The sequence below is a fragment of the Coregonus lavaretus genome, assembly GCF_964263955.1.
Source record: "Coregonus lavaretus genome assembly, chromosome: 5".
NCBI lineage: Eukaryota > Metazoa > Chordata > Actinopteri > Salmoniformes > Salmonidae > Coregonus > Coregonus lavaretus.
The window spans coordinates 12235425-12254748 of NC_139992.1; the positions used below are offsets into that span (position 1 = coordinate 12235425).

Sequence of the window (19324 nt, forward strand, 5' to 3'; positions counted from 1 at the left end):
TTTTCCACCATAATTTGCAAATAAATTCATTAAAAATCCTACAATGTGATTTTCTGGAGAAAAAAAATCTAAATTTGTCTGTCATAGTTGACGTGTACCTATGATGAAAATTACAGGCCTCTCTCATCTTTTTAAGTGGGAGAACTTGCACAATTGGTGGCTGACTAAATACTTTTTTTCCCCACTGTAACTGTCCCACATACACACAATCCCAGAACGTGTGGGAGGATATAATTATAATAGTGTTATAACATCTGTTTATTGCAGACTGCCATGACTCAGGGAAACTCTCAATGTAATAACATGTGAGCTCTGGGATTCTGTGTTTGAGGATAACACATACTGGCACTGGTCCTTCCAATTTGAAGGCAAACTGTTACAAAACACACAGACTCGATAGGCATTTAGTATAGAATTAAAGAAATGAAAGATGTCAACATTAAGATTTCCCTTCACTGCAACTAAGGGGCCTAGCCCGAACCATGAAAAACATCCCCAGACCATTATTCCTCCTCCACCAAACTTTACAGTTGGCACTATGCATTGGGGCAGGTAGCGTTCTCCTGGCATCCGCCAAACCCAGATTCGTCCGTCGGACTGCCAGATGGTGAAGCGTGATTCATCACTCCAGAGAACGCGCTTCCACTGCTCCAGAGTCCAATGGTGATGAGCATTACACCACTCCAGCATTGCACATGGTGATCTTAGGCTTGTGTGCGGCTGCTCGGCCATGGAAACCCATTTCATGAAGCTCCCGACGAACAGTTCTTGTGCTGACGTTGCTTCCAGAGGCAGTTTGGAACTCGGTAGTGATTGTTGCAACCGAGGAGAGATTGTTTTTACGCGCTTCGCACTTCAGCAGTCGGCGGTCCCGTTCTGTGAGCTTGTGTGGCCTACCACTTCGCTGTTAAGCTGTTGTTGCTCCTAGACATTTCCACTTATTTTACAGTTGACCAGGGCAGCTCTAGCAGGGCAGAAATTTGACGAACTGACTTGTTGGAAAGGTGGCATCCTATGACGGTGCCACATTGAAAGTCACTGAGCTCTTCAGTAAGGCCATTCTATTGTCAATGTTTGTCTATGGAGATTGCATGGCTGTGTGCTCGATTTTATACACCTGTCAGCAACGGGTGTGGCTGAAATAGACTAATCCACTAATTTGAAGGGGTGTCCACATACTTTTGTGTATATATAGTGTATATATAAATTGGTATATTATAGTGTGCAAAGCTGTCATCAAGGCAAAGGGTGGCTACTTTGAAGAATCTCAAATATAAAATATATTTGATTTGTTTAACACTTTTTTGGTTAATACATGATTCCATATGTTATTTCACAGTTTTGATGTCTTCACTATTATTCTATAATGTAGAAAATAGTAAACATAAAGAAATACCCTGGAATGAGTAGGTGTGTCCAGACTTTTGATTGGTACTGTATATGGAAATGTCTTCACATCAAACAGGCAGTAAATCACCGATCAGCATTAGAAAAAAAAGACCCAAACCCACAATATGATTTTTCTCCAGATACTCTGTAACTCCTACCTCTGAGATCCTAGATACCAACTTTTAGGACACCTTTACATACCTGATACCTAGAAATTCAATTTACACAACAGTCTTTTTTAAAATATACTTTCAAACAGCTTACAATTAATCAAACTAGTATTTATAGCCTAGGCCTTGGTGGGACAAAGCAGGAGAGGAGATAACCTTACCTTCTATCAATCCGTTGCCACTGACAACCAGGTGTATTATTAGTTAAGCGGCACTTGACCAAAGAGGGTGATAAGGTAGCTAAAACATCTATACCATTTCTGCCTTTGTTTCCTTAGTCTATAGACTAGGCTACAGGCCCACCCAATCAGATTGAGCAAAACAAAAATATATTATTATTTGCTCTTTACTTGTCAGTGTTGCAAACGGGAAATTATTTGTCTTTTTACCTACACATGCAAACACCATCAGATAGAATTCATAGCAAGCAAAGGGTTAGTCAGATTTGATTAAATAAAACAGAACAGATTAACTGGAATGACATTCACTCTCACGGGATGGGTTGCCAAAAAGAACTAACTGAAAGCCACGAATATGACTGCATTGAGGCATATGTCACTGTGCTTCTATGGCTATATGCACCATGCCACTGCCTACTTCATTTGTTCATTTAGCACACAAGACAGCTCATAATTCATGCCTTTATCACAGTCAACACACCTACAGTATATATAGCTATAAAACAGTCAACACACCTACACTGAACAAAAATATAAACACAACATGCAACAATTTCTAAGATTTGACTGAGTTACAGTTCATATAAGGAAATCAGTCAATTGAAATAAATTCATTAGGCCCTAATAAATAGATTTCACATGACTAAGAATACAGATATGCATCTGTTTGTCACAGATACCTTAAAAAAGGTAGGGGCGTGGATCAGAAAACCAGTCAGTATCTGGTGTGAACACCATTTGCCTCATGCAGCGCAACACATCTTCGCTTAAAGTTGATCAGGCTGTTGATTGTGGCCTGTGGAATGTTGTCACACTCCTCTTCAATGGCTGTGCAAAGTTGCTGGATATTGGCGGGAACTGGAACACGCTGTCATACACGTTGATCCAGAGCATCCCAAATTGCTCAATGGGTGACATGTCTGGTGAGTATGCAGGCCATGGAAAAACTGGGACATTTTCAGCTTCCAGGAATTGTGTACAGATCCTTGCGACATGGGGCCGTGCATTATCATGCTGAAACATGAGGTGATGGCGGCGGATGAATGGCGCAACAATGGGCCTCAGGATCTTGTCACGGTATCTCTGTGCATTGAAGTTGCCATCGATAAAATGCAATTGTGTTCATTGTCCGTAGCTTATGCCTGCTCATACCATAACCCCACCGCCACCATTGGGCACTATGTTCACAACTTTGACATCAGCAAACCGCTTGCCCACACCACACCATACACGTGGTCTGCGGTTGTGAGGCCGGTTGGACATACCGCCAAATTCTCTAAAACTACGTTGGAGGCAGCTTATGGTAGAGAAATTGTCATTCAATTATCTGGAAACAGCTCTGGTGGACATTCCGGCAGTCAGCATGCCAATTGCATACTCCCTCAAAACTTGAGACATCTGTGGTATTGTGTTGTGTGATAAAACTGCACATTTTAGAGTGGCCCTTTATTGTCCCCAGCACAAGGTGCACCTGTGTAATGTTTAATCAGCTTCTTGATATACCACACCTGTTTCTGGGTACTTTTATTTCAGCTCATGAAACATGGGACCCACACTTTACATGTTGTGTTAATATTTTAGTCAGGGTTTATATCGTTATAAAACTGCTCATCTTTTTCTTTGCTCATGGTAAAATTTAATTCCAGAACAAGTTTGTTGTTTTTTAACAATGTTTTGAAATACTTCATCTCTCATGGACAGACAATTTTCTCCAGAATTTTACTTCAGGGTAACCGAGATTATGAAATACTATTTGTTTGTGATAAATATGGAATGATGCCTTTAAATGTCAGAACATCTGTAGAATCTATCATGTCTTCATGCTGAGGAATACATCAAACACAGGTCTTGGTCGCACACCGGCAAATTCCCATAAAAGCTATACGGAGCCCTCCACATTGTTACAACATTTGAGAGGCGCATGGCGATGCCGTACAGAGCCCAATTCGGCCTCTGCGTGCCTCCAGAGGCTCCGCAATTGCGTCACACCATCCATACGGCGCCTCCGCCCACATTTTTGGATCAAGCATAAATTTGCTCTATCAATTTAAAATGCCAGTAGTCAGATGAGCAGCGAGCACAGCGCAAACGGTAGCAGCTGGGCAGAGGGCATCAACGCGCAGTGCACAGCTCTGTTCACGAGGAGGATGCGCGTCTTCGCTGTCATCTGGGCCATTGTGTTGTTCTTGAACGAAGCGCAAGCCTGGGGCTTCAGAAATGGAATATTTCATAACTCCATATGGCTGGGTAAATCACGCTTTCTTTGTTACTTTGGGAGCACTAAATCATTAGGCTGCTTTTCAACAAGGATTAATTTCGGAAGTAACTTTTATGCATGCCAACAACTGCGATTGGAAACATTGGCGTTCTGTAAGGACGTTCTCCTGAAAGTTTTCTGTGTTTGTATTTTACAAGATGGTTGTGGAATGTTCAGTTGTAATGTTTAGCACAATTATGCCACATTGGATCTTTCAAAAAGTTGGGTCGTTTGTACAAAGGCCTATAAGAGGCGCCGGTTTCCCTTTGTTTCCAAAACTGAATTTAAAAAATCCTAATTTAGGCTAATTATCGTTCCCATATGTCAGAAAAAGTATTACTTAATGTTCACTTTTCTAAAAGCGCTTTATCTTCAACAGGCTATTGATAATGTTGTAAACATTTTGCATTTTCCCTGATAACACTTTGCCTATGTCATCTTTGCAGTTATGTAACATTATTAAATGGCACATATCACTGTGATGTGTGTTTAGTTAAGGGGTACAGTTGGACACTGATATATTTATGACTGAACACTGCATGAGGTTGACTTGCAAATACACTACTTAATTTTGTCTGAGGGACAAGAAACACACTTGAACAAGAAAGCAGTGCAAACTTCAGAACATTCTTTCAGTGTTCAGTTTAGGGCATAGCAATGAAAGAACAAGGACAGAGTGCTATATCAGTTTGAAGACTCTTCACATTTCTTGTGTAAAACAGAGACTGCTATAACATGTGCCCTTGAAACACTCAGTTTATAGACCAGTGTGTTTATTTTCTAATAATGTTATAGTGCCCCAACCCATTTTTAATGGAATGTGTTGTATAGGCTACTTCTGATAGAGTTAATGAGCTCGACTTGCCCAGACCTACACACATCTGGAACACAAACTTAACTGCACTCTAAAATGAAAAGGTTCCTGGAATATCTTTTAGGGGTTCTTCAAATTGAAACTGTGGGGGAACCCCTATAAGTTCTTCGACGAACCCTTTAAAAGGGTTCTTCAAATAACCCCTTTTGAAGGATCCTCAAAGAACCTTTTGAAGAGCCTTTTGGGGTTAATTTTTTAACTACCCACCTCCCCTATTATTATTAATAATACGCATAACAATAACACAATATTTTAGTTGTCAGTGTTTATTATGATTTTAGAGGCAAAGCAGAATAAAAAAATCAAAATATGAGGTAAACTCTCAGCAGAGCCCAAGTCCAATGTGTATATCCTCTGGTGTGTTGATATTCTCCGTATCCATAGCCAGAATGATTTTGCAGTGCATGGTGATCGAACAGGTTTCCTGTTATATTCATCAGAGGTGTAGGGAGGGTGAAGTCTGTGAATCCCAAAAGTTGTAATTATACAGATGATTAACAAAACATGCACATGACAGAATTCATACCTTGGGTTCTGTGGTAAATGTGAATGAAAAAAACTGGTTTGATAATGGTTTTCATACACATACCTTGTCCATAATGTAGAGGCCTATGGGATATTCATTGAAGAGGTAAGGGAAGAGGATGGTAAATGTGATCAGCATAACATACCAATTGACACACCTTTGTATTCCTCCTCCTCTGTATACCTACAGACACAAAAGTGAGCAGTTCAGTCATCTGCACCCAATACAGCTAGCCTTCAACATATTCTTATAGCCTACATATTCTTACCTCTTTGTTGATTGATTTCAATTTGATATCAATTTCGATCATACAAGGGACAAACCATACCTTCTATTGAGGAGATCTTTAAATATTTCAGTTAAGTGCCTGCACCTGCTGTCCTTTCAAATTCAAATCCAAATGTTTCAGTTGGGCAGTTAGGTTCCTGCAAGAACCCACACCAACTAAGGAGGTTCCTCGATGAACCCCACCTCCTATGGGGTTCTTGGAATAACCTTTTTGGGGGCAATTTTCAGTGCCAAGAACCCAAAGGTTCTTCGAAGAACTTTGAGGATCTTAGAAGAACCCTTGTTGAACCCCACATTTTTAGAGTGTGCATGTTTACAGTAATATGTCATGTGACCCAAACCCCCTATATAATTTGGTTCTGCTAATAGTGAGATACACCACACTCTGGGCTTATAATGAGAACGAGGCACCACCTCACGAGGCACCTTGGAGGGACAGTTTGACTAGTAGGTGAAAACATTGGTTTGTAGCTAATTTGGAGTCCACTCCAAGTCCTACAAGGTCATGCATGCGTGATATCAAAACAGCCACAAAGGAGGACTCCCCATAGGGAATGGCCACTGCCAACAGGGAGATTACAAACACTACGCTTCTGTCATAAGGCTTTCTATCCAACCACAACATGTTACAGAGTTGAAAGATTTTGGCCTATACACCGTGTGTTTATTTTCTTCCGCTATGGACTTTTTAGTCTGAATGCCACTTTGCTTGTTCTAGCTCCCTGAGAAGGATTCCTCCAATCTTGTAAAACATAATATTTTCCGCTTGTTTCCTGTTGCCTGGATACGTATCATTTTAGTTGTCGCCTACACCTTATTTTAGTTATCCCCTACACCTTACCCGACACCCTAGACCCACTACAATTTGCATACCGCCCCTACAGATCACCATTGCACTGCACACTTCCCTATCGTGTCTGGACAAGAGGAATACCTATGTAAGGATGCTGTTCATCGACTACAGCTCAGTCTTCAACACCATAGTGCCCTCCAAGCTCATCACTGAGCTCTGGTCCCTGGGTCTGAACCCTGCCCTGTGCAACTGGGTCCAGTTGCCCAGGTGGTGAAGGTAGGAAATAACACCTTCGCTACACTGACCCTCAACACGGGGGGCCCCACAAGGGTGCGTGCCCAGCCCCCTGCTGTACTCCCTGTTCACCCATGACTGCGTAGTCACGCACGTCTCCAACTCAATCATCAAGTTTGCAGACGACACAACAGTGGTAGTCCTGATTATTAACAACAACGAGACCGCCTACAGGGGGGAGGTAAGGATTCTGGCAGAGTGGTGCCAGGAAAATACCCTCTCCCTTAACGTCAACAAAACGAAGGAGCTGATTGTGGACTTCAGAAGACAGCAGAGAGCACGCTCTCATCCACATTGACGGGGCCGCAGTGGAGAGGGTGAAAAGTTTCAAGTTCCTCGGCATGCATATCACTGACAACATGAAATGGTCCATCCACACAGACGGTGTGGTGAAGAAGGCGCAAGGAGGCTGAAGAAATTCCGCTTGGCCCCTAAGACCCTCACAAACTTCTACAGGTGCACCATTGAGAGCATCCTGTCGAGCTGTATCATAGCCTGGTATGGCAATTGCACCATCCACAACCGCAGGGCTCTCCAGAGGGTGGTTTGGTCAGCCCAATGCATCAACAGGGGCACACTGCCTGCCCTCCAGGACATCTACAGCACCCGGTGTCACAGGAAGGCCAAGAAGATCATCAAGACCTCAGCCACCCGAGCCATGGCCTGTTCACCCCGCGACCATCTACAAGGCGGAGACAGTACAGGTGCATCAAAGCTGGGACCGAGAGACTGTACTCTGCCCAGTACCCTGCCCTGAACCTAGTCACTGTTACTAGCTGGCTACCACCTGGTACTCTACCCTGCACCTCAGAGTTAACGTAATCAATGAACATTGGTCACTTTAATGATGTTTACATGCTGTTTTACCCACTTCATATGTATATACTGTATTCTAGTTTTTTTATTTTATTTCACCTTTATTTAACCAGGTAAGCCAGTTGAGAACAAGTTCTCATTTACAACTGCGACCTGGCTAAGATAAAGCAAAGCAGTGCGATTAAAAACAACAACACAGAGTTACATATGGGGTAAACAAAACAAAGTCAAAAATACAACATAAAATATATATACAGTGTGTGCGAATGTAGTAAGTTATGGAGGTAAGGCAATAAATAGGCCATAGTACAAAATAGTTACAATTTCGTATTAACACTGGAATGATAGATGTGCAAAAAATGATGTGCAAATAGAGATACTGGGGTGCAAATTAGCAAAATAAATGACAATATGGGGATGAGGTAGTTGGGTGGGCTAATTTCAGAATGGCTGTGTACAGGTGCAGTGATCGGTAAGCTGCTCTGACAACTGATGCTTAAAGTTAATGAGGGAGATGAGTGTCTCCAGCTTCAGAGATTTTTGCAGTTCGTTCCAGTCATTGGCAGCAGAGAACTGGAAGGAATGGCGGCCAAAGGAGGTGTTTGCTTTGGGGATGACCAGTGAGATATACCTGCTGGAGCGCAGACTATGGGTGGGTGTTGCTATGGTGACCAGTGAGCTAAGATAAGACGGGGATTTGCCTAGCAGTGATTTATAGATGACCTGGAGCCAATGGGTTTGGTGACGAATATGTAGTGAGGGCCAGCCAACGAGCGTACAGGTCACAATGGTGGGTAGTATATGGGGCTTTGGTGACAAAACGGATGGCACTGTGATAGACTACATCCAATTTGCTGAGTAGAGTGTTGGAGGCTATTTTGTAAATTACATCGCCGAAGTCAAGGATAAGTAGGATAGTCAGTTTTTTACGAGGGCATGTTTGGCAGCATGAGTGAAGGAGGCTTTGTTGCGAAATAGGAAGCCGATTCTAGATCTAACTTTTGATTTGGAGATGCTTAATGTGAGTCTGGAAGGAGAGTTTACAGTCTAACCAGACACCTAGGTATTTGTAGTTGTCCACATACTCTAGGTCAGACCCGCCGAGAGTAGTGATTCTGGTTGGGTGAGCGGGTGCAAGCAGCGTTCGGTTGAAGAGCATGCATTTAGTTTTACTAGTGTTTAAGAGCAGTTGGAGGCTACGGAAGGAGTGTTGTATGGCGTTGAAGCTCGTTTGGAGGTTTGTTAACACAGTGTCCAATGAAGGGCCAGATGTATACAAAATGGTGTCGTCCGCATAGAGGTGGATCCGAGCGTCACCAGCAGCAAGAGCGACATTACATTTACATCATTGATATACACAGAGAATAGAGTTGGTCCGAGAATTGAACCCTGTGGCACCCCCACAGAGACTGCCAGAGGTCTAGTCAAGGCTCATCCTATATAACTACTGCTATACACACCTGTTCTATTCATAAACTGTCTATACAGTATATTTATATTCCGGATTCTGATGTTGCTCGTTCTGATATTTCTTGATTCCTTTATTTATTATACACTGCTCAAAAAAATAAAGGGAACACTTAAACAACACAATGTAACGCCAAGTCAATCACACTTCTGTGAAATCAAACTGTCCAAGCAACACTGATTGACAATACATTTCACATGCTGTTGTGCAAATGGAATAGACAACAGGTGGAAATTATAGGCAATTAGCAAGACACCCCCAATAAGGGCATGACCGGTTTGGCGGTGGGTCAGTCATGGTGTGGGGTGGCATTTCTTTGGGGGGCCGCACAGCCCTCCATGTGCTCGCCAGAGGTAGCCTGACTGCCATTAGGTACCGAGATGAGATCCTCAGACCCCTTGTGAGACCATATGCTGGTGCGGTTGGCCCTGGTTTCCTCCTAATGCAAGACAATGCTAGACCTCATGTGGCTGGAGTGTGTCAGCAGTTCCTGCAAGAGGAAGGCATTGATGCTATGGACTGGCCCGCCCGTTCCCCAGACCTGAATCCAATTGAGCACATCTGGGACATCATGTCTCGCTCCATCCACCAATGCCACGTTGCACCACAGACTGTCCAGGAGTTGGCGGATGCTTTAGTCCAGGTCTGGGAGGAGATCCCTCAGGAGTCCATCCGCCACCTCATCAGGAGCATGCCCAGGCGTTGTAGGGAGGTCATACAGGCACGTGGAGGCCACACACACGACTGAGCCTCATTTTGACTTGTTTTAAGGACATTACATCAAAGTTGGATCAGCCTGTAGTGTGGTTTTCCACTTTAATTTTGAGGGTGACTCCAAATCCAGACCTCCATGGGTTGATAAATTTGATTTCCATTGATAATTTTTGTGTGATTTTGTTGTCAGCACATTCAACTATGTAAAGAAAAAAGTATTTAATAAGATTATTTCATTCATTCAGATCGAGGGTGTGTTATTTTAGTGTTCCCTTTATTTTTTTGAGCAGTGTATATTTTTTTGTGAGTATTGTTAGGTATTACTGCACTCTTGGAGCTAGAAACATAAGCATTTCACTGCACCTGCGATGTGCAATAAATCAAATTGTACGTTTTTTTTTTTTTCCTGGACAGAGCAAGCCGCTGGAGTCTACCACAGGGAATCGCGTAATGGGAGATACCAGCTGACTTATAAGGAAGCCAAGGCTGTGTGCAAATACGAAGGAGGGAAACTTGCCACTTACGATCAACTGGAGGCTGCTCGTCAGATAGGTTTGCAATGTAATAACTCCCCCCCCCCCCCCCCCCCCCCCTCCCCCCGGAAAAGACTGGAGGACCATAACTCACAAGCAGCAATATGTTGCCAATAGGATTCTGTCAATGACTTTCAACATAAGCACTGGCAGTTCATGAGTGAGCCCTGAGTTTACAATATGCCATTACCACTGTTGATTAACAACGCCTCACAGTTTGCCTAACAGCACATATAACCAGTTTATATTAGCCAACCATGTGGTCACTAGTCTCACTGGTCAAGCATTGGCAGGAAGAGATGTGTTTATCTTGCCTTTTTCCATGAAATCAATTAAATCAATCAAAGACGTCTTGCAACTACAGCTCCTACAGCCTGTTGCTCTGTGGGACTGCAGCCGGTCCCAATTCGCTCGCTATCACTTCCCCTTGGGCCTAACCCTTTGATGTTTGCAGATCTGAAGGGTAAATAAGCAGTATAAGGGCATGGCGCTTCCACCATATTCCCTGCACTTTACAGCTCTACAAACATCAAAGGGTTAGGACCAAGGGGTGGGTAGGGAATTGGGCCGGCTGTAATCAGAGGCCTCTCAAGTATTGTAAGAACGATAACACCTGCCTAGCTGGGTAACGATGCTAATTCCCATGGATGGCAGACAGATTGAAGCCCGACTAGGCCCTGGGTCTCAGGATCTGATACTGGGAAACCACCACTCGTCTGGCCATAGGGCAGCTCAGCTCTAACCACAGACAACCTAGGAGGCCTGAGTTTTTATCTCTCCTGCCTTTCCTGACTGACTGTGGTCCACTGATTGTGACTGGAGGCTTTTTAGATATATTGGAGTTCATTATGCTTTACCCCCACCACCCACCAACCATCCCCATCTGCATTCCCATCTGTAATTGCAGATGCAATGTCACTGGAAGTCAAATTTTTGACAGGGATCATAGCATTTCCAAAGACTTGGCTGGTGATAATCCCATATTCCCATGGATCTTCTGTAAGAGTGTTTTATCTGTGGTACTAAGATGGGTGCTAGCTCTAGAAACCAAGCTCTCTTATGGTTTTACCAATGTGACACTCTTTTTTTTAGCCTGGAAGCAATGTGAAACTTTCCGATTGTTTACCAGGCTAACTCTTTGCCCCGCTGTCTTAGGTTTACATGTGTGTGCGGCTGGATGGTATGACAAAGGACGTGTGGGCTACCCCATTGTCAAAGCCGGTGCCAACTGTGGTTTCGGCAAGGTTGGCGTCATCAACTACGGGTACAGGTTGAACAAGAGTGAGAGATGGGACGTCTACTGCTACAACCCCAACTGTGAGTAGTAAAAACATGACAAATAGGTGGTTTAGGGAATCCTCTGTGTGTTGGTTTAATGGTTTAATCGACCATGAGTGTCCACCATATGAGAAGTGTGTGGTGTGGTTGAGTCAAACAGCCATTGGTTTCTAATGGCTGTTTGGGGGTGTGAATAGTTGTGCACGCACACGTTTTTGTTTTTTCGTCTTATTTCTTGTTTGTTTCACAAAACATATTTTGCATCTTCAAAGTGGTAGGCATGTTGTGCAACTCAAATGATACAAACCCCCCAAAAATCCATTTTAATTCCAGGTTGTAAGGCAACAAAAGAGGAATATTTCACTTTCAGTTTCACTTACTTAGCTAGCAAATGCAGCTAGCTAGTTTAGCCTACTGAAACACCCTGCTCAAACAGAGGGATGCTATGTTAGCTAGCTGGCTATGACTTTCCAACACAACACTTGAACTCTTCCAAGTCAAGGTAAGCTTTTGGTATTACTAATTTATTGCCACCGAGGCCAGCCGGTGTAACTGCTTACTGACTGCACACTAATGTTACTGCATGATTGTAGGAGGTGTACTAACACATAAGTTATATTAGCTATGCTGACTATGACGTTACTTTAGCTAATATGGTGACAACAATGTAGGCTGTGTGTAGTGGTTTGGCTTGGAAAAGTTTTTTAGCCTGGTCACATACAGCTGTGTTGTGCATTGAAGTCCACAAGCAAAGGTGAGAGGAGGAGAGTGCATAGATGCGAGAAGGAATACAACGTGGCTGCTATGAAAGTAAACTGTATTTACGCGTGATTAGGGCTGTATTCATTCCGCCGATTCTGTGAAAAACGTTTCTTAAACGGAAGCAAACAGGGATAACCATGCATTATCCAATATAAACTCTTGTTTGCAACTGTTGGACTAATGATTACACCCTATATCAGCTAGATGCAGGCAAGAGTGTGCAAGGCGGTATTGAATGTCGCTGTGTGCACCCACGTTGGAAACTTTCATTCATAGGCTAGGTTGTAGCAACCTCATTATGGGTATAGGGAAAATTTGAGTATCATGTAGTAGCCTAAACCTATCACTGTTACATTGAGCTGGGTGAATGGAATATGAATGAGAGTCATCCAATATGCTATAATAGAAATAAGGTCATGCTCATTGTTACAAACCCCGTGGCTTTAAAAGTCTAGGGTGGATGGAAAAGAGACCTGTAACATAACTCTTCCAGTCTCCCGAGTGGCGCAGTGGTCTAAGGCACTGCAGATGCAGTGCTAGCTGTGCCACTGTCGTAGCCGGCTGCGACCGGGAGACCCATGGGGCGGCGCACAATTGGCCCAGCGTTGTCCAGGGTATGGGGAGGGAATGGCCGGCAGGGATGTAGCTCAGTTGGTAGAACATGGCGTTTGCAACACCAGGGTTGTGGGTTCGATTCCCATGGGGGGCCAGTATGAAAAATATAAAAATAATGTATGCACTCACTAACTGTAAGTCGCTCTGGATAAGAGCGTCTGCTAAATTACTTAAATGTATGTAAAATGTAAATTAGAATCGTGACACGGAAACAGAACAAAAATACACCGACAACCATAAGCTACCGTCAAACACAAAATGTTTATTATGAACACACGGTAAAGGTTTGGGGAAAAAGGGCTGAGCAGGATCCAAGAAATGAAACAATAGTGTAAAAAAATAAATAAACTGATCTTGCCTGCCTCAAGAACCGCTAAGCTACTGCTAACCATACAGAAATACAGTGGGTGGTCCACTCAGGTCTAACTAGTGTTTTTAGACAATGTTCTTTCTACGGGTAATGTATGCCCAAGGGCAACTTGCTAAATCCCCCTTTTCCCAGGAACACACAACATAGTTACCATATAGAGTAACCAGCAAATTAGTGAGTACACTAAAAACAGTACACCACAGTATCCATACTCACAAACGAAAAGAGTCTCTGTCAGCAAACACAACTGACTGGCTTTTAAAACAATAGGATGTGTGATGTGAGTGAAAAACCAGAAACAGGTGGTGCAATGCAGAGGAATATCCACTGATTGGTCCACATCAGCAGACAAACGGATGTCGGACAGGTGGGACACCCCAACGACCACCAATCAGGAACACGAAGGACACCTGTGATTAGGGCAGAAGGAGAGGAAAAACACAAACACATACAGGATACCTGTATCCGTAACACTCATGAAAAGAAATCGTCCTCCCTCAGCTTAAACGGCACTGACCGCCACTGATGGAATTAGTCCACTGCGCCACCAGGATGGGGCTAGCATGCCATGTTTTTTACACATACAAAGCTGTTCATTTTAGTCTATTCAAACAGACCCCATTTCAAAGGAAACAAGCACTCATAAATATCAGGTGTGGCCAATAAGTGGGTGCGGCCAACACACCTGAACAGACTTAACAAGATGGAGGCTAGAGAGAGTTTTGTTGATGCTGAGAACGGAATGTATATGTTTTTAAACACAATTCTTAGAACGTTCTCTGAACATTAATAACGTTTTCTGGTGGTTTTTCTGGAAAGTTTTCTTAAAGTTCTCTGAACAATTTGAGAACATGACTTTAAATGGAACCATGATGAAACCTGTAGGAAATGTTATGCTGAAGTACTGAAATTCCCACAGAAGAACATTGTTTCTTAACATTCTCTGAACTATTTGAGAACATTCCCAATGTCAAACCAGTTGGAGAACGTTCCTAGAACATTGCCAAAATGTTAATAAAAGGTAACCATGTTTTAACTATCCTGCACCATTCCCAGAAAGTTGTGGGAAGGTTGTATGTAAAATAGCCAAAGGACAGCCATGCTCTCACCAAGCTCTAAGAAACATTTGGATCTCAGAACGTTATTTACTAGCTGGGGCTGGACTGTTTAACGGTGTGTCAGCCTTATGGAATGGTGAGGCCGAGGTGGATAATTATACAAGTCTGTGGGTGAGGCAAAGAAACACTTCAAGGTGTAAAGCCTATTAGGGACAAACTGAAACCCTAATGGCCCGAACATCTCTAGCTGATATGTAAATCTAATACATTTATAGATTGGAGCGGCAAAGCAACACTTTGAGGTGTAAAGCCAACAAGGAACACAGTCACTTAATATCCAATGGCTGTTACTTGTCTCTGTATGATATGAAAATGTAATACTTTAAGTAATGTGGTAAGAATCCAGTCTTTAAACTACCCAATGGCTGTCGGGACAATCCTTGTCCAGCAGGGAAACTAAAAATACAAATTATTGCATTACTTGAGCTTTATCATTTACATTTTTAAATACTTTAAATATTTTCCATTTCCATGTTGGCTCAATGCCTGGAATTGCCCTTGTCCGGAGCAAAGGATTCCAATTTCAAACTTTACAAAAAAGTATTTAAAATTCTAAAAACTGGCAATAATGATTATTAACTGAAAACGTATCTTATGTAGTTTCTTGCAATAGCCCTATGTGACTTTAAAGTCAATATTTCTCTCAAAATGATGTGTCCAGAGATTTGGTCAACTCTGGCAGATTTGTCTAAAATGAATCAGGAATGAGCAGGGTCAGCTATACCATAAGGACCTCTTATTCATGTCCTCATTACATGTACAGTGGGGGAAAAAAGTATTTAGTCAGCCACCGATTGTGCAAGTTCTCCCACTTAAAAAGATGAGAGAGGCCTGTAATTTTCATCATGGGTACACGTCAACTATGACAGACAAATTGAGAAAAAAAAATCCATAAAATCACTGTAGGATTTTTAATGAATTTATTTGCAAATTATGGTGGAAAATAAGTATTTGGTCACCTACAAACAAGCAAGATTTCTGGCTCTCACAGACCTGTAACTTCTTATTTAAGAGGCTCCTCTGTCCTCCACTCGTTAACTGTATTAATGGCACCTGTTTGAACTTGTTATCAGTATAAAAGACACCTGTCCGCAACCTCAAACAGTCACACTCCAAACTCCACTATGGCCAAGACTAAAAAGCTGTCAAAGGACACCAGACACAAAATTGTAGACCTGCACCAGGCTGGGAAGACTGAATCTGCAATAGGTAAGCAGCTTGGTTTGAAGAAATCAACTGTGGGAGCAATTATTAGGAAATGGAAGACATACAAGACCACTGATAATCTCCCTCGATCTGGGGCTCCACGCAAGATCTCACCCCGTGGGGTCAAAATGATCACAAGAACGGTGAGCAAAAATCCCAGAACCACACTGGGGGACCTAGTGAATGACCTGCAGAGAGCTGGGACCAAAGTAACAAAGCCTACCATCAGTAACACACTACGCCGCCAGGGACTCAAATCCTGCAGTGCCAGATGTGTCCCCCTGCTTAAGCCAGTACATGTCCAGGCCCGTCTGAAGTTTGCTAGAGTGCATTTGGATGATCCAGAAGAGGATTGGGAGAATGTCATATGGTCAGATGAAACCAAAATATAACTTTTTGGTAAAAACTCAACTCGTCGTGTTTGGAGGACAAAGAATGCTGAGTTGCATCCAAAGAACACCATACCTACTGTGAAGCATGGGGGTGGAAACATCATGCTTTGGGGCTGTTTTTCTGCAAAGGGACCAGGACGACTGATCCGTGTAAAGGAAAGAATGAATGGGGCCATGTATCGTGAGATTTTGAGTGAAAACCTTCCATCAGCAAGGGCATTGAAGATGAAACTTGGCTGGGTCTTTCAGCATGACAATGATCCCAAACACACCGCCCGGGCAACGAAGGAGTGGCTTCGTAAGAAGCATTTCAAGGTCCTGGAGTGGCCTAGCCAGTCTCCAGATCTCAACCCCATAGAAAATCTTTGGAGGGAGTTGAAAGTCCGTGTTGCCCAGCGACAGCCCCAAAACATCACTGCTCTAGAGGAGATCTGCATGGAGGAATGGGCCAAAATACCAGCAACAGTGTGTGAAAACCTTGTGAAGACTTACAGAAAACGTTTGACCTGTGTCATTGCCAACAAAGGGTATATAACAAAGTATTGAGAAACTTTTGTTATTGACCAAATACTTATTTTCCACCATAATTTGCAAATAAATTCATTAAAACTCCTACAATGTGATTTTCTGGAAAAAAAAATCTCATTTTGTCTGTCATAGTTGACGTGTACCTATGATGAAAATTACAGGCCTCTCTCATCTTTTTAAGTGGGAGAACTTGCACAATTGGTGGCTGACTAAATACTTTTTTTCTCCACTGTAGTGCAACAAGACCACTAATGGTCTGGAAAGGTCTCTACAAACAATATTGGAATCACCATGGTCACAACCATAAATTGTCAGCTCCATCTGCCTGATAGATTAAGATAGAATATGAATTTTGGTCCAAATATGTTACATTTAATTAGGTTTTAGAGTCATAAAGCAACTGAGGAGAAACTAAATTGCTACTGTGTATACCACTTGAATGAATAAGAAGAATTATATATTTTTTGTCAACTCAAAACGGCTGTATTGAGGCCTGTTTTCATGGTGGAGAATGATATATGACCACACAGTGCAGGGGAGTTGGGAGTTGGCACCACGTGACGACTGTACTCAACATGGAGGAGGTTGCCTCATTGGATGAGATAGCTACCTTGAGTGAAACTGCCTGTGGCCCTGGTCAAAAAGTAGTGCACTACAAAGGGAATAGGGTGCCATTTGGGAAACCGGCACTAATTTTCCCCCTAATTGCCTGTGACTTTGAGGATGTATGGTTCACATTTCACAAATGATGGTTGAATTGCATAAAAACAACTCTTAATTACATGAATTTTCCTTCTACAAATCCTAGAGATCTAGGGGAGCTTTTTGATTTCATTTTCACCCAACTGCACATGTGGAATGAATTGTGTTCATTCAAAAGACAAAGGAGTCTTTTCAAACTTTTCTTTTGTTGTATTTTTTGTATTTTACCCCCCTTTTTCACCCCAATTGCGATCTTGTCTCATCGCTGCAACTCCCCAACAGGCTCGGGAGAGGCGAAGGTCGAGTCATGCGTCCTCCGAAACATGACCCGCCAAACTACGCTCCTTAACATCCGCCCGCTTAACCCGGAAGCCAGCTGCACCAACGTGTCGGAGGAAACACTGTTCAACTGACGACCGAATTCAGCCTGCAGGCGCCCGGCCCGCCACAAGCAGTCGCTAGAGCGCGATCAGCCAAGTAAAGCCCCCCCGGCCAAACCCTCCCCTAACCCGGATGACGCTGGGCCAATTGTGCGTTGCCCTATGGGACTTCCGGTCACAGCCGGATATGACACAGCCTAGGATCGAACCTGGGTCTGTAGTGAAGCCTTAGACCGCTGCGCCACTCGGGAGGCCTCAAACTTTATTTCTAACTTCATTCAGTGGTCACATCAGAGAGAACAACACAAGCCAAAACTATTCCCAGATTTTAATTTATCATAATGCATTTACGTATGATGACAGGAAATGTAATACACAATGATAGTTTTTGCTGAAATGTTTTGCTTATATGATATCATTACTCTGGAGTCTAAAGCAACAGCCAGTGTGCATAAGATTAACTTTACTTTTATCTATGGACATTACCCATTACAAAGTCTTCTTTAATCAGCTAAAGTATTAATCTATCTCATCTAATAAAAATAGCTAGCTTTTATCTCTTCAGTATATTTCCTCATCCTGTCTCCTCCTTCTCTCTCCTGGTCCACAGTGAAGGAATGTGGAGGTACTCTGACAGACCAGCAGAGGATCATCCAGTCACCTGGTTACCCAGAGGAGTACCAGGATGAGCAGATCTGCTACTGGCACATCCGCGTGCGCTATGGACAGAGGATACGTCTGCACTTCCTGGAGTTCGACGTGGAGGAGGACACAGGCTGTCTAGCAGACTTTCTAGAGATCTATGACAGCTATGACGACATCTCTGGCTTCGCCGGAAGGTGAGGATCCAGGTTTTGATTGAATGTGCCTTTGCATTTAGTTTTAGTTTGTTGAGTTCACATTGTAATGGTTGATTCAGGGTTGTTAGTCTTATCCAAGATGACAGGAAGTTTCATTGTACTAAATGTATTGATACTCACATAGACTCACAAGACTCGTAAGACTCATGTCTTTTCCCATAACATACTGTCATAACATACAGTAGGCTACTGTCCTCTAGTGGAGTTTTGTCTGACCATGTTGCTCTACTATCAAGTAAATATATGTATTATTTCCAGATACTGTGGAGATTATTTACCAAATGATGTAATAAGCACAGGTATGCACAAACAATTCCTATTTTATTGCCATATTAAATACTTATTATTATAGATTTTTAAAAAGCTACAGTACATTTCTGGCATTGATAACCCTTTTTTAATCATCAATTGTTTATTGATTTCCGTTTCTCTCTCCCACAGGGAATGTGATGACACTAAAGTTCCTGTCCGATGCGTCTGTAGTCGCAGGAGGCTTCCAGATGGAGTACATTGCTGTGAACGCTTCTCTCCTCCACTTCCAGAATGACACCAGCTGTTGCTTCACCTGACCAATGTTATTTTTTTTTTTTTACATTTCAGTCTATGAGTTTCCATAAGCACACATCACTTGCGCTATGCAGTATAACAAAAATAATTACTGAAAAATGTAAATCACCAAAATAAACAATATAATATATTGCGGTAGGCAGTAGGCACTGCAAGCCCCGGGAGTGACGCGGTGCCTGGTGTGATTGGTTGAGATTTCACAACGCAGTGGACCGCTCACGTCCCCCACCCCTACAGCACCGGTT

General features: G+C 42.8%; 1 protein-coding gene across 1 annotated transcript; it reads left to right on the forward strand.

The window, feature by feature from the left end:
• Positions 1 to 3885: 3885 nt before the first annotated feature.
• On the forward strand, positions 3886 to 19081 carry LOC311129949 (tumor necrosis factor-inducible gene 6 protein-like; the record flags this gene model as incomplete). The annotated part of the gene is made up of 6 exons (XM_084162517.1): positions 3886 to 3985; positions 10183 to 10320; positions 11457 to 11618; positions 18263 to 18491; positions 18771 to 18811; positions 18954 to 19081. 6 exons carry the CDS (start codon positions 3886 to 3888, stop codon positions 19079 to 19081), a joined length of 798 nt encoding a protein of 265 aa, XP_084018643.1.
• Between the last annotated feature and the right edge of the window lie 243 nt (positions 19082 to 19324).